The sequence below is a fragment of the Notolabrus celidotus genome, chromosome 2, assembly GCF_009762535.1.
Source record: "Notolabrus celidotus isolate fNotCel1 chromosome 2, fNotCel1.pri, whole genome shotgun sequence".
Lineage (NCBI taxonomy): Eukaryota > Metazoa > Chordata > Actinopteri > Labriformes > Labridae > Notolabrus > Notolabrus celidotus.
In genome coordinates, this window is record NC_048273.1 from 2,074,316 (window position 1) to 2,090,888 (window position 16,573).

Here is a 16,573-nt window from a genome sequence, read left to right on the forward strand (position 1 = left end):
CTAGGGACTGAAAGCAGACCAGGACCTGATGACCTCAGAGGTCCAGATGGTTCATACAGGAGCAGCAGATCAGCCTAAACCATTCAGGTCTTTATAAACCATCAGCAGGATTTTAAAGTCTATTCTCTGACAGACAGGAAGCCAGTGTAGAGATCTAAGAACTGGAGTGATGTGGTCTACTTTGTTGGTCCTTGTTAGGACTCGAGCAGCAGCATTCTGTATGAGCTGCAGGCGTCTCATGGACTTTTTAGGGAGTCCTGTTACAGTAGTCTAGTCTGCTAAAGATAAATGCATGGAGGAGTTTTTCTGCATCCTGCTGAGACATGAGTCCTTTAATCCTTGATATATTCTGAAGGTGATAGTAGGCTGACTTTGTAATTGTCTTAATGTGGCTGCTGAAATTAAGGTCTGAGTCTAAGACTACACCAAGGTTTCTGGCTTGGTTTGAACATTTCATCGTTGCAGATTGGAGCTGAGCAGTAACCATTAACCTTTCATCCTCCAAAAACAATCATTTCAGTTTTTTCTTTGTTTAACTGAAGAAAGTTCTGGCTCGTCCAGTCATTGATTTGTTCAATGCATTTAGTCAGTGTTTGTATGGGACTATAATCCCCTGGTGATATGGTGATGTAAATGTGTGTGTCATCTGCATAGCTGTGGTAATTTAAGGGTGACATATCATGCAAAATGGACTTTTTACTGGTTCTCTACCTGAAATCTGTGTCCCTGTCTACAAACCCCCTGAAAAGTCAAAGACTCCATTCTGCCCCTGTTCTGATTTCTCCACCTTTCTGTAAATGTGTGCTGAAACCAGCCGTTTCAGTTTTCAGTGTTTTTCATACGTCACAACGCCATCCGGTCTGTAACAGGAAGTCAGAGCTCGGAGCTTGTTCAGCCCATAGACTGTATAAAATACAACTCAACCCCTCCTCCGTTTTTCATTCCCTGCACACATGTGTGCTAACAAGGAGCTTAGGAGGGAGGCATGCTAGTTGTAGGCTGTCTTAATAAACACAGAGGTCGCTTTGACTCCCCACGTCTGCAGATTTGAAGATCTAGTGGATGATTTTGATTTTTCATGGAAAAGTGCTAGCGCTAGTTAGCATAGCCACATAGCTACATGTTGGTAGCTGTGTACCAAGACACATGAAGCAACAAGAAACACTAAATCTGTGACCAATGGTTCAGAAAGGTCCTGCTGCAGGCGCCTCTCCTTCAGGATCAGATTCTGGATCAGATTCAGAGGGTTGAAGTAACGCGGGTCTGTGAGCAGCCGTGTATATTCAGCCAACATGGAAACATTAGATCAACATGCTGGACAGACAAGGCCACACCCACTTCCTGAGGGGGCGTGGTCAGAGAGCTCATTCTCATTTAAAGGCACAGACACAGAAAACAGCCTGTTCTGAGCAGGGCTGAAAAAGAGGGGTTTACAGGCAGACCAGAATCTGATTTCAAAGTGTTTTTATGAGCATAAACTTTAAGGACATGTTTTGGGGACCTCTTAGACCAATATATGTTGATGAAAAAGAGCAGAACATGTCACCTTTAAAAGCTAAATATTGTGCCACAGACTCAAGAGAGTCTCAGAGAGCGATGAGATGGAGTATCACCATCCTTCATTCAACCAACTTTCACCATCCTGCGGGTCGGAAATGGAGAGCGACTCCCCGAGTGGTGGCGTTTGTGTTGGAGAGTCACGTCTCTTTGACTGACGTCTGCGCACTCAAGCGGCAAACAATGAAACACTCCACTGGGCTAATTTAAGTACGGCGACGCAGGGAGGACAACAAGCAGGATGAAGGAGAGGAGAGGAGGAGGAAGACGACGACGCTGGAGGAGGAGGAGAGATTTAACTGAATAAAAGAAGGGATAGAAGGAGACTGAGAAAGAGAGAAAAAGGGCAAACGTCATTAAAACGGATCCCACGTCGCACAATCCGAATGTGGCGCCTTGGCTTTAGTCATAGCTAAATGAACAGAGAATGGCGGCGTGCATGAATTGTTCTACTGCTGCGACTAATGGCAAAATCACTGCAGTGTAAAATAGAAATTTCAGACTTGATTAATTTATGTATTTATGGACGAGGCATTTTTTCCCAGGGATAATTTTTGTTCTGCGTGTTTTCACACCCCTTCAAATTGCTCCAGACTTTTTTTCCAAGAGATGTGGGAAATGTAGTCGCAACGTTTAGCTTGCAACAAAAGGAAGGAGGGGGGTGGGAGGGGGCGCCGCAGAGCGAGGAGCGTGTTCGGAGGAGTCTGGAACTCTTTCTGGTGATGCAACGCCAGAACAATGTCGGCGGTGAAGGGTGACTACCTCTGACAGTGTCCCTTGAGATTTGGGAGTTCGGAGGGAGAGTTTTTCCTTCCTCTCACTCGTGTGTCTGTGGGCAGTTAGAGAGGAAGTCACGGGAGCGGGGCAGATCTCATGAGACGGGTAGGATGGTGAAAACACTGGTTCAATTTCTGGGTCAGTCCCTGAACGGGCTCTGAGGATGAGCTGAAACAAGTCCTCGTGTAACCTCGCTGAAGGATGGTGCTTCTGTGTGCTGAAACAAATCCTCCTTTTAGCCTCAAACTAAATGTAGTTTATAAATTTACTGGTTCCTACTGAACTGAAGCTGAACTGCACATACCATCAATTATTTCATACGGCTTCACTCCTGCTTTATTCTTTTACTTCATGCAGCCGGCCTCCAGATAATATGAACCCAACTCTTCTCTTTCAGCGCCACAGTATCTGCTGCTCTTTATCGTAGTAATAAACCGTGTTCTAGTTTAATCTCCTTCGTCCCATCTGGTCTCGTGTCTGTCTATCTACTACAAACTCCTAATTACTTAAATTGACTCTGTAATTATGAGGATTTCCCCGCTGATCTGCAAAGAGCTGAGCTCATCTCTGAAGCGGTGTGTGTGTGTGTGTGCACGTGTGTATGTGAGGGATCGGGTGAGCCTTACCCTCGATGGGAGCCAGGATGACGCGGGAGTGGTCGTAGGCGATGACGTTAGCGTAGCGATTCTTGGGCTTGTTCACCTCCAGGTTGGAGTGCTCCCAGGTGAACTGCTGGCCGGGATCGATGGACTGATGGGGGAAGGGGAGGAGAGAGAGAGAGAGTTAGAGCAGCAGAAACAAAGCAAGCTGAGTGTTATCATAGAAGAGAGGGAGAGAGACGGAGAGGGAGATTTCCCCAAAGAAAGCAGAACATGGTATCATGACAATCAGCTTACTGCCTGCTGTAGAAACACACACACCAGCTGCACTGAGCTTTTTTATCAAGATCACTAATGCAGAGGAAGAATAATGTTAGCTAGCAGGTAGCCTCACCCTGAGGAGGTTCAGTTTCCCTTAACTACCTGCTCACCATACATTGGATTGTAGCTGAGCTCTGCGGTTCACACACCTTTAAAAATAAACTAATGTCTCAACTTTGAACCCTGCTGCTCTCATCACCACCGCTCATGGTTTAACTTTCTTTGTAGAGATTGCTAACCTAAAGTTTCTCTCACCTGCAGACCTGCCAACACTCCTGATTTAGGCAGGAGTCTACCGCTTTTTAACCCCTTCTCCACTGTACTCCTGAGTTGTTTCAAAATATCCTCATCAGATATTTAATGATGGTCTAAAGACGTTTATGAGGGATGCATCCGGCTGAGAGTCTCCAGTTAACAGGGTCGCTGTTTAAACCAAAACACCGGCCGATCTCTGCCACGGCTTTTTGAGTTGAAAAGGATTTTAAAGCCGTGTTGAAACGTCTTTGCTACTCGCGCTTATCTCCTCTCACGTGTTGATTCAGTGAATCCATCTGTGATCAAATATAGCACCATCTAAAACAGACCAGCTGAGTCTCTTCATGCTAACAGGCTAACTGTTGTGTTGCTCAGAATGATACCTGCCTGTCCGTCTGCTTCTATGGTGTCATCTGCTCTCATCACCACTGCTCATGGTTTAACTTTCTCTGTAGAGATCTCTAACCTAAAGTTTCTCTCACCTGCAGACCTGCCAACACTCCTGATTTAGGCAGGAGTCTACCGCTTTTTAACCCCTTCTCCCACTGTACTCCTGAGTTGTTTCAAAATATCCTCATCAGATATTTAATGATGGTCTAAAGACGTTTATGAGGGATGCATCCGGCTGAGAGTCTCCAGTTAACAGGGTCGCTGTTTAAAGCAAAACACCGGCCGATCTCTGCGATCACGGCTTTTTGAGTTCAAAAGGATTTTAAAGCCGTGTTGAAACGTCTTTGCAACTCGCGCTTATCTATTTTCACTTTTTTTCATGTTTTTCTGCTTTTGGAGCACAATTTCAAATTTGAGGAAAATAAAAATTTTCTAGAGGCTCCTTTCAAGGTCAACTTTTTGGTCAATTTTTTTTTGTCAAAAGTATTTTTCTAATTTTTTTTGTCAATTTTTTTTTTTCAAATAATTAAAAAAAAAAAAAAAAATTCAAAATTTTTTTGTCACATTTTTTTTTCAAAAAATTTTTGTCAAAATGTTTTTTTTCAAAAATTATTTTTCAAAATGTATTTCAATTTATTTATTTTCTTTTTCAAAATTTTCCAAAAACCATTCACAATCATTGTTTTTTCAATCTGTGATGAATGGCATTCGTCTTTGTTTTACTGCCCTCTACTGGTCTGGTGGTGTAGTGTCAAAGGATTTTAAAGCCGTGTTGAAACGTCTTTGCTACTCGTGCTTATCTCCTCTCACGTGTTGATTCAGTGAATCCATCTGTGATGAAATATAGCACCATCTAAAACAGCGCCAGCTGAGTCTCTTCATGCTAACAGGCTAACTGTTGTGTTGCTCATAATGATACCTGCCTGTCCGTCTGCTTCTATGGTGTCATCTGCTCTCATCACCACTGCTCATAGTTTAACTTTCTTTGTAGAGATTGCTAACCTAAAGTTTCTCTCACCTGCAGACCTGCCAACACTCCTGATTTAGGCAGGAGTCTACCGCTTTTTAACCCCTTCTCCCACTGTACTCCTGAGTTGTTTCAAAATATCCTCATCAGATATTTAATGATGGTCTAAAGACGTTTATGAGGGATGCATCCGGCTGAGAGTCTCCAGTTAACAGGGTCGCTGTTTAAAGCAAAACACCGGCCGATCTCTGCGATCACGGCTTTTTGAGTTGAAAAGGATTTTAGCCGTGTTGAAACGTCTTTGCTACTCACGCTTATCTATTTTCACTTTTTTTCATGTTTTTCTGCTTTTGGAGCACAATTTCAAATTTGAGGAAAATGTATTTTTTCGAGAGGCTCCGGGTCAACTTTTTGTCAATTTTTTTTTGTCAAAAGTATTTTTCTAATTTTTTTTGTCAAATTTTTTTTTTCAATTAATTAAACAAAAAAAAAAAAATCAAAATTTTTTTGTTACATTTTTTTTTCAAAATTTTTTTGTCAAAATGTTTTTTTTCAAATTTTTTTTTTCAAAATGTATTTCAATTAATTTTACTTTTTTTCAAAATTTTCCAAAAACCATTCACTGTCATTGTTTTTTCCATCTGTGATGAATGGCATTCGTCTTTGTTTTACTGCCCTCTACTGGTCTGGTGGTGTAGTGTCAAAGGATTTTAAAGCCGTGTTGAAACGTCTTTGCTACTCGCGCTTATCTCCTCTCACGTGTTGATTCAGTGAATCCATCTGTGATGAAATATAGCACCATCTAAAACAGACCAGCTGAGTCTCTTCATGCTAACAGGCTAACTGTTGTGTTGCTCAGAATGATACCTGCCTGTCCGTCTGTTTCTATGGTGTCATCTGCTCATGGTTTAACTTTCTCTGTAGAGATCTCTAACCTAAAGTTTCTCTCACCTGCAGACCTGCCAACACTCCCAATTTACCGCTTTTTAACCCCTTCTCCAGCTGTACTCCTGAGTTGTTATTTGTCCCTATGGCAATCAAATGAGTGTCCCTCAACTTATATCGCTGGGTTCCGTGCCCCATTAGATATTTTAAAACCTTAATTTAATTTGTATACTATATTTTTAATAGGATCTCTAATCTCTAACCGTTTTTCAAGAAGCCCTCAACTTGAGCCTTATATTCAAACCTCAAAAAAACATCCACCCCTCCTCTCCCTGCAGATGGTTTGATCCAAAAGACGCTTCATGAGATGGTTTCTGACAGCAGGTAGACACCTGTTCCTGAAGTGTTCATTAGACGAGTTGTTCTGAGTTCAAAAAAACTTTGATCCATCCCTCATTAAAGTGGGTCAGCTCTGTTCTTGCTAGCTAACTTAAGTTGTGACGTGCGATAACACAGCATCCTCTTTAAACTTCATAAGGAGAGTTTAGAGCTGTGTGGATCTGATGACAGAGTGCTGACAGTGTCACTATCACAATGAAGTTATGACATCACTAAACTCTACCTGACAACCTCAGGTGGAGACGCAGAGGAAATCTCTTCCTCCTTTAAATAAAGAGCAGAAAGCAGCAGAGGCTGAGGATGCAGAGGTTACTGCAGGTCAGATCACATTTAGCTGAAGGTGATAAATATGATTTAAAGGGAAACATACAGAACATGTGTGTTACTCCTCACTGCAGTGGCTCACTCGACGCTCACTCTTCAACATGTTGATGAATTTTGTCATATTTGTAAGACATTTTGTTTGTTTTCATTCTATATTTTACTGCAATCCTTGAAATGAAGAGACATTTGAAGTATTTGACTTACATATCTGTTTATTAAATGTATTAATCAGCAGTTCAGGGTCACATATGGACGTATATATTAGCATGCTAATGGAAACTAGCCACATTGTTTTGATGCTAACGGAAGCTAACGGTTTTACCTCACCTTATGGTCTATGGTGTAAAAACAGGAAGAAGCTAAATGTGTCTGAACTCTTCTCTGTGGATTGATTTGACATGACGTGTGATCCGTTTGTCTCTGGTGTTGCTCATGTTAGTGAAAGTTAATAACCGTAGTCAAGAGGTTTAGACCAATCAGAATCAAGCATCTCACAGCCGGGTAATAATGAGGAATAGAAGTGTCAAATCCAGCCACCTCTTTAAACACAACAGCTCCTCACACTCTTTATTCCCCCCGTCAGTATAAACACATCTTCTATCCTTGCTCTGTGTTTGCTCTTTCAGGTTCGGGGCTCAGTCGGTGTGTGGATTCATATTTGCAGTTGGGACTCCTGAACGGAGCGAAGGGGGGGACTTGAGAGAAACTCGAGCTGAATGAAGTCCAACTGGAAACCTGATCTAACAGTTTCCACGCAATCATGACAGCAATTAGAGCTTCCCTCTGTTTTCCACCGCTGCCTCTCTCTCCCTCTATTTACACTCTCATCTCCATCTCTCTTTCTGGTCCCTGTTGTCCTTATCTGCATCTTCAAAGTCTTCTCCTCCATATTTTCTCTCCCTTCCTCAATCTACGGTCTCCTCTCTGATGTTTGTGCAGTCGCCCTCCTGCTAGTTCCCTCTCTCTTTGTAGCCCACCTTGAGGCTTGCTCTGTGTGTGTGTGTGTGTGTGTGTGTTTAAGTGTGTGTGTGTGTGCTCATAAAAATTGGGGTCAATTCCCTGAAAAATGTTCCCAATTTAAGAATTGAAGAGCACATCTGTGCAGTGTAAATTGTTTCATAAATTACATGTTGGAATGGAGTGTGGCGGACATCCAGCGCTTCATTTAGAGGAATAACTTCATCCAGGAATAATTGAAAAGATGATTAAACTACATTTCTCAAACGGGAGAGTCTCTCTCTCCTTCCTCTTCCTTGAGATTCATGACGACATGTTTGAGGAGGAAGTGACAGCTCTTGTCACGGCGGCGCTCTTTCCCGAGCGTGGCCGCTAACCGCCTGACAGTGGATAGATAACAAACTCTAATGCTTCAGCATCGTCTGCTGAAGCTGCATCGCCCGTTTGTATGTCAGATTATCTCCTCTTCATCTTTGCTCTCCAGCAGAGATGCCCCCCCCGCTCTCTCTTTCTCTCTCGCCCCTCGCCGAATCCTCATCATTAACCAAACGTCCCTTACCTCATCTCTTTCTCTCTCTCCTCTCTCCATTTCTCCTCCTCCTCCTCCTCCTCCTCCTCCTCCTCCCTCACATCCCGCCTGGCTAAAAACCAATCAGTCAAAGCCCCGTGGAGCTGCGCTTGGCAAGGCAGGGCGCCCGGACGAGCAGCCATTCATCAAGAAAATAACAAAATTAAAATTACACTTCTCTATTTAATTTGGTCATTTATTTTTCCTGGGGGGGGCGGCTGTGTGAAAGGGGGCAGGGGGACTGAGAGAGAGAGAAAGAGTGGAAAAGTCAGAGTGGGAGAATAAGAGAGGAGCGGGCGGTGTAGTGCTCCCTCTCAAAGCCAAGTAACTAGAAGTTGTAGTTGTAGCAGAGCGTCAACTTTGGCATCACGTCTCTCTCTTTCTCTTTCTCCCCCCCCGAATGGAACGAGCTCGTCCGTTTGGTACGCAGCCCGGATGTGGATTTATGAATAATAGATACCAAAGAAATACTGGATGGCTATGAGAAGTCATTATCCACCAACATTCCCCCGGCAGGCATGATGACAGCAATCTATGCTGGCGTACCTGCTTCCTGCGTTAGCCTGGCGTGCAGCGAGGCGACAGGCGCTGTGATTTAGGGATGGCGAGGAGGGGATATTGCTTGTATGCAAACGAGAGCTGATTCAGCACTCCTGATTTCTAATCAACTCTAGTGTCATTTATAACCGCCACGGTCTCAGAGCTCAGACAGCTCAGCCTCCACTCTGCACACACACACTCACACACACACTCACACACACACTGAGTTAGAGCCTGACTGCTGTGAGTTTGCTTTTCCCTAAAAAGACATTAAAGGAGCCTCGGTGCCCACAACTATAACTCCACTTTGGAAAACCTCTTAGCTTTTAGTTTATCGCTGTGTGCAAAGAATTCTTCAACACTTTTTTATCCTCCTGTTGAGGAGGAATGTTTATTTTCTCAAGTTAATGTTGGTGTTTTTTCCCCCGGTGGACCCAGGGTCTACATTTAGTTCAGGGGTAGATAATCTCCCCCCTAAAAAGCCCCTGCTAGGGGGGTAGTACTTCTCAAAGGGTCCCAGGACTTTCTGGGGGCGGGGCCTGCAATGCTGAACGTGTCTGATTGGTAGATTAACCTCAGTGTTTTTATTCCTCCCTCTGTCCACAATAACATCACACACATCTGTGATTCTCTTGATTTAGCAGCTTGTAACAGTAGTCTTCTCTCAGCCCACCGTGAATGCGTCTCTCCTCCCGGTGTTCCGCTTTTAAAAGTGACCCTGTAAACTGGAGACCTTCAGCTGAACGTGTCAGTGTTTGTGGAGTTTACACAGCTGTTGAAACACAGAGGGAGTTCCTGGGAATGCAAACTAGTTTAGTTTTTATTAAGATTTCAAAATATCCTCATCAGATATTTAATGATGGTCTAAAGACGTTTATGAGGGATGCATCCGGCTGAGAGTCTCCAGTTAACAGGGTCGCCGTTTAAACCAAAACACCGGGCGATCTCTGCGATCACGGCTTTTTGAGTTCAAAAGGATTTTAAAGCCGTGTTGAAACGTTTTTGCTACTCGCACTTATCTATTTTCACTTTTTTTCATGTTTTTCTGCTTTTGGAGCACAATTTCAAATTTGAGGAAAATTAATTTGTTCAACAGGCTCCGGGTCAACTTTGTCAATTTTTTTTTGTCGAAAGTATTTTTCAAATTTTTTTTGTCTTTTTTTTTTGTCAAATAATTAAAAAAAAAAAATATATATATATAAATTTTTTTGTCAAATTTTTTTTTTTCAAAATTATTTTTTCAAAATTCATAAAAAAAAATAATTTCTTTTTCAAATTTTTCCAAAAACCATTCACAGTCATTGTTTTTTCCATCTGTGATGAATGGCATTCGTCTTTGTTTTACTGCCCTCTACTGGTCTGGTGGTGTAGTGTCAAAGGATTTTAAAGCCGTGTTGAAACGTCTTTGCTACTCGCGCTTATCTCCTCTCACGTGTTGATTCAGTGAATCCATCTGTGATGAAATATAGCACCATCTAAAACAGCACCAGCTGAGTCTCTTCATGCTAACAGGCTAACTGTTGTGTTGCTCATAATGATACCTGCCTGTCCGTCTGCTTCTATGGTGTCATCTGTGATGAATGGCATTCCCATTTGTGTTACTGCCCTCTACTGGTCTGGTGGTGTAGTGCATTTACTTTTTTTCACTTTTTTTGGACACTTTAAGACATGTCTCATTTTGTACCCTTGTTCCTGTTTTTAGGTTGGATGGATTTCAGTGAAAACATTCTGTTATTTTCAGGAATTCAAAGATTACATTTGGGAATTCAGGAATTGCAAAAACTCACCGAGGGAAATTTTATATAATTGAAAAACACGATTCTCTCCTTTGTCATGTCTGTGCTGCAAATATATCTGAGGTAATAAGTGAGTGGAAACAATCCAATTTAGGACTGCTAAAGCATCCCCAGCTCCGGTACAGTCACCACGCAGAGGAGTGAAGAAAGAGAGGCAGTGATTTCCCTCAGGGGAAGACGGGGGACGCTTGTATACTCTCCCAATGAAAACACAAACAGACAGAAATCAATACTAAGGAGAAACTTTGACCTTTGACCCCTTGGCCCACTCACCTCGTATTCCTGGGAGAGCTTCAGGTTGTCGTTGGCCTTGAGGAGCTCGGTGTGTTCAGCCAGCTCTGAGATGGGGATGGGGGGATGATTCATCATACCTGCACGCCAAGAAATCAGGAGAGAAGTTCCAAAAACAGAGAGAGAGGCCGTCAGTGGAGGAGACACGATCATGCATGACATTCACAATGACTCGTTTTCAGGGGGTGTGGTGGATTTGTTGCTCACAAAACGATGAGGGTTGTGTTTTAGTGGTGAGGAAGCTGGTGCAGAACATGGTGGATGTCACACGCAGTAATCATGTATTGACTGGTGGTGTTAAAGGCGTTTGATTAGACCAGGCCAGAGCTCAGAAACAGGGACGGGAGCAAAAACTCTCAAACCAAATATTTAATCCTCATAACGGCTGCAGAGAAAACGCCCTCCACCAATTACTGTCCAACATTCAGACGCATACAGCTTTTTAATCGCTCTGGAAATTAGTTAAAACAGCACAAGATGTAACATGTAATGTTTTGATGGTGGAATCACAAACATGAAACACAGCAGCCCTCTTTAGTCCTGATCAATAAACCCTTTAACATCAGACGTGATGTTAGCTGTTAGCGCGGCTGCTTTCAACAAAAGAGAGAAGGATTTAAAAGTGACGGGCAAAAAAAACATCTTTGCTTTGAAAACACGTCTTTAAAGATGGTTTTAACTTCCATTAAATGCAAAAATAAGTTGCAAGAAAGTCCAGAACTCTGAGCTGGAGTTCTGTAATGGTGACGCTGGAGGTGAGCCCTGACCTGGGGGCTCATGGGGGGGAGGAGGTGGGAGGTGGTTTAAGGAGGTGTGAGTGATGTTGAGTGACACAGGAAGCTGCTCCATTCCAGCTAGTGGGTGCAAAAGCAAGCCGCTGTTAACCCTTCATCTGCTGGTTTCCTCAACCATGCAAACATCTGCTCCCCTTCTCCTCCATCCCTCTATCTCTCACTTTCTTCTGGCTCCTCTGCTGCCACTATATCATCAGCCCCGCTGTGCTCTCCACTCGCTAATCCATTTAGGAGCATAATGCCGAGGCCATGTAATGCAATATGGAGGAGCCATGGATTGTGGCTCCGTCCATGTTCTGCAGCACGAGGACTCTTTTTCTCGCCGGGTGACAGGGGGGGTCAAAAGTCGACGGAAAGTCGCCGAGGCTTAATTGGCCGTGCAAAATCGGCGTAATCACATTAGGCATCCTTAATTCTGCTTTACCCACAATGCCTAACATCCCCACAATGTCAAAGAGGTCACTGATGTTTGGCTGCTTAAAGGAGAGAGTTCACTCTTTGTGCTGACAGTCTTCATTAGATACGCCAATTTATGTAACACTCAGAGAAGAATGCAGCGGCGTCAATTACACAAAGATTAACGTTGATGTCGATGCACCTGAGAGAAAAGGCGTGGACCCAGGGTCTAAATTTAGTTCAGGGGTAGATAATCCCCTGAACTAAAAAGCCCCTGCTAGGGGGGTAGTACTTTTCAAAGGTCACGGGACTTTCCTGTTGCAGGGCCTGCAATGCTGAAGGTGTCTGATTGGTAGATTAACCGCATTCTCTTGATTTAGCAGCTTGCAACAGTAGTCTTCTCTCAGCCCACCGTGAATGCGTCTCTCCTCCCGGTGTTCCGGTTTTAAAAGTGACCCTGTAAACTGGAGACCTTCAGCTGAACGTGTCAGTGTTTGTGGAGTTTACACAGCTGTTGAAACACAGAGGGAGTTCCTGGAAATGCAAACTAGTTTAGTTTTTATTAAGATTTCAAAATATCCTCATCAGATATTTAATGATGGTCTAAAGACGTTTATGAGGGATGCATACGGCTGAGAGTCTCCAGTTAACAGGGTCGCTGTTTAAACCAAAACACCGGCCGATCTCTGCCACGGCTTTTTGAGTTCAAAAGGATTTTAAAGTCGTGTTGAAACGTCTTTGCTACTCGCGCTTATCTCCTCTCACGTGTTGATTCATTCATTGCTTTTTACATGTTTTTAACTGCAGGCGCAAAATTTTCACTTTTTTTCATGTTTTACTGCTTTTGGAGAACAATTTCAAATTTGAAGAAAATAATTTTTTTTTGTCAAATTTTTTTTGTCAAATTTCTTTTTGTCAAAATTGGTTTGTCAAAATTATTTTTGTCAAAAAAAATTTTGTCAACATTTTTTTTTCTCAAAAAAAATTGACAATTTTTTTTTTTTTTTTATTAATTTTTTTCAAAACGTTTTTTTCAAATTTCCTTTTTTCAAAGTTTTTTTTTTCAAAGTTTTTTTGTCAATTTTTTCTTTTTCAATTTTTTTTTTTTTTCAAAATTTTCCAAAAACCATTCACAGTCATTGTTTTTTTTTCCATCTGTGATGAATGGCATTCCTCTTTGTTTTACTGCCCTCTACTGGTCTGGTGGTGTAGTACATTTACTTTTTTTTCCTCCATTCGTCTCTGGCCTGATTTAGACAATCTACCCGGGACTTCAGCTCGCGGTCGAAACGCAGACAACAATGGGGGACCAGGAACCTTTTAGTTCAGGGTAAAGTAGTTCAGGGGGCTAAAAGATCCCGGGACTCTTGGTTGAAATGCACCTAAATTCTGCATCAACAGCCGAATTCACAGGAGTTATTAAATGACGCTTTTCTGTGCAAAAGTTTAGAAAGTCTCAAATGCTGCAGAGAGAAACTCCCCTTCATTATCTTCCTTTCAGACCTGAGCTTCTCACTGAGCAGACAAAAAGACACGCTCGTACTGTTGGAGATCGAGATAGTCATTCATCACTTCGGGCGCCATCGCCATCGAAAGCATCGTGACGAGCGTCAAGAAAAAAAAAGGGAAATGAAATCTGCTTTGAGTTTACTCGCCTCGTGCCGAGGTATCGGAAGCAATGAGAGATAAATAAGTGAGCGAGGATGCAGATGAGGCGCGCTCACTTCTCCTTAAGAGAACAAGAGAGGAGATCAAAGAGTGTGTGTGTGTGTGTGTGTGTGTTTTACTGTGTGTGTTTCTCTGGGTGTAAATTATTGAAGTACTCAAACTCTATCAATTCCTTTCAGTTTATGTTTACTGCCCACATTACCGTCTGCATATATAAGTGCCTGCTTCGTTTCAGAGAGATATATCAGGCCGGAGTGTTTACATATAAAATCCAAATGAAGCATGATGCACAGCCCGTGGGATTGGCTGAAGGAAAACACAACACTGTTTGTTTATTCCCTCCATCTTCAGTCGTGTGTTTTGCAGAACTTGCATGAAAAAAATGAATATTTTCATGTATTATTTGGACGATCTCGACCCGTAACCGATCACAGGAAGCTGCCGTGTTTGCACAGACGAGCCTCACAGCTGATCCGATCTGTGTGTGCGTGTACTCCTCTCAGTTTGTGTTATTCTGAAGACAATGAGTCGCTCGCGCCTGATTCGTCCTCTTATTGTCGTCACTTTCAGAGCGAGGCGTTCCCGTGACCCCGGCAAAGTCACTCAAGGGCAAACTGTTGTTCTTCCCTTCATCCTCTCAGAGCTCACATCCCTCTCTTCAATGCATCCCACGCCCTTTTCCCCATCCACGTACGCGCTCTTCCATTTTTTCTCCTCCTGCCGCAATCAACAGCATGATCAATGAACACAGAAAAACAAACTAGCGTCTAATTACACATTTCCAATCTCTGGATCCGCCGTCGATGCGCCTGAGAAATATAACGATTCTTTTTGATAAGCCAAAGCAGCCTCTCTCCAAAAGCCTGTTTATGATGTTTGCATATTTCCATATAAAAGGGAAGAAGTCTGCATGTGGGTATGCAAAGGAAATAAAGGAGGGAATAAAGGGGAAGAGGGAAACCAGAAAGTGTGTTTCTTCTCTCCAATGATCCTTTTTTTTTGCAGAGAGCAGCGAGAGAGGGTGATCAAATGTCGAGCCATTGTTTGCCACCGCTTTAATTAATTCTGCTCGTTATCTCGGAGCACAGAGAAGACCCTGTTACTTCAAAATGGAAATGGAGCAGTGGTGGTGAAGGAGGAGGAGGAGGAAGGGGGACAACAACAAGGAGGTGATGAAGAGGAAAAGAGATAAGAGAGATTGAACTCTGGTAAAAGTGAAACAGCTCTCAACCATCTCCACATCAGCAGACGTGATCGCTCAGGTTATTTATGCATGGTGGATTAATGCACAGCCAACAGCCCATGTGAATACAGTGACTGACATCCAATTAAAGAAAAAGGGAAACAGCCCAGTAGACCCAGAGAAAACTAACACCACATTAATTAGTGCTGGAATTTTTTTGCTGCATAATGTGAAAAAACAAACAAATGCAAATGATGTATTTGTAAATGGAGGCAAGCAGTGCTTAAAAAAAAAAAAAAGGGAAAAGATCAGGAAGCTGGTGCGCAAATGCTAAAAGCATAGAGACTAACTTTCATAGTCAAAATCTGCTTCACTCTGAGGACTGCTCAGACCAGAATCTGTAAGGAACAGCAAACATAATGGTTTTAAAAAGGCTGGACTGCAACAGAAAAAGGCTATGAGGAAGGAGGAATATGTGCAAAATGATAAAAAGGCCCCAAAAAGAAAATAAAGAGAGAGAGAAACACTGAATACAGAGCGGTTAACCCTTTCAGGCCCTGTTTATGGGATGATGTGAGGCCAGACTGCCACACAGACACGAAGAAGTGGGTTATTTATGTTGTCCTCAGGAGCAGCCTGGTTAGCAATGGAAGCCTCATCAAAAGCAAAAAGAGATCAGGGATGAGAAATGTTCACTTTCAGACGACTCATTGACAGAAATCAGACACAGAGAGAGAAAAACAGATTATGTTTCCTGCGTCTGAAAGTTCCCTTTGTCCGTGACTCTTTGCAAATGAAAGGTGTGGAAACGTGTCCACATTCTTGGCTGACATCTGTGGAGCCAGAGTCTGAAACTCTGAGAAGTACGCTGACGGCTTTAAAAATCTTATCTACCGCCGGAGCAAGGAGTCCTCTGAGTCCTCTGAGGTTGCAGCCAGTGAGGCACTGAAGTCCAAAAAAAGAAAAAAAGAAAGAGACTCAGGTCCGCTCAGCTGTTCAAGCAGAAAGGAGCCATCTGTGAGGACGCTCGCTGGACATGTGGCAAAGAGATGCAGCGTGATGGGATGCTGCCAACCTGCCAATCAAAGTGGAGGGGAATACATTTTTCCTGCGGCTGGAAGCTGAAATCAGACGACGAGATCACTCAGTCATGAGAAAGTATCGCAGCCACAGGATGGGAACTCTGATCCATGAAGGAATAACTTCTTACAGAACGTGAAGAAGAGAAAGAAGAAGCTGGTTGTTCTTTTGTTTTTAAAAGATGCTGGAAAAAAACTGCAGTTCCTCAAGTGTCCACTAGAGGCCGACTCTAAAAGTGCACAAAAACAAAACGAAAAAGCAATCACACCTTTTGCATTTAAACATGTTTAAGTTTGAATATTCTGCGACACAAGACTGTATGATAAATGGATGGAGTCTCCGTGATGTCGGCGGCCGCCATATTGGAAATGCTGAACTCAACCTAACTTCTGTGGAGCTAGTGTGAGGTAAAGAGGCGGGGCTTTAGCCTCCATGCTAACAGCTACAATGTTCCCGTCTGTCAATCAAGTCAGCCACGCCCTTATTTTTAATCTAGCTTTTAATTTGGAGTAATTTATTTTTAGCCCTGGACTGCATTATTATAATAATCCTTACTTTAACATTTATTTATCTTACTTCATTATTTCATTATTTATTTATTTATTTCTTGTATTCATCTGATCTTGCTAACTCTACCTTGTTTTTAAATTTTCTTTCCATTCTTACTTATTTTATCAATTTTACTGTAGTGATTTTTTTTTTTTTTTAAGTATTTTATTTATAATCATGCCTTTTGTCATTTTTTCTTTTGTAAGTTTTCTGTCTCTCTGTTATTTTGTGAAGCACTTTGGGCTGCATGTTTAGACGTATGAAAGTTGCTTTATAA

General features: G+C 42.6%; 1 protein-coding gene across 1 annotated transcript in view; it reads right to left on the reverse strand.

Moving 5' to 3' along the window:
• Nucleotides 1–16,573, reverse strand: part of ptprsa (protein tyrosine phosphatase receptor type Sa) — a 290,186-nt gene that overhangs the window by 37,827 nt on the left and 235,786 nt on the right. The window contains 3 exon segments of the mRNA XM_034711280.1: nucleotides 2,961–3,084; nucleotides 10,609–10,706; nucleotides 15,018–15,065. Of these exon segments, the coding sequence (XP_034567171.1) occupies nucleotides 2,961–3,084; nucleotides 10,609–10,706; nucleotides 15,018–15,065 (270 nt within the window).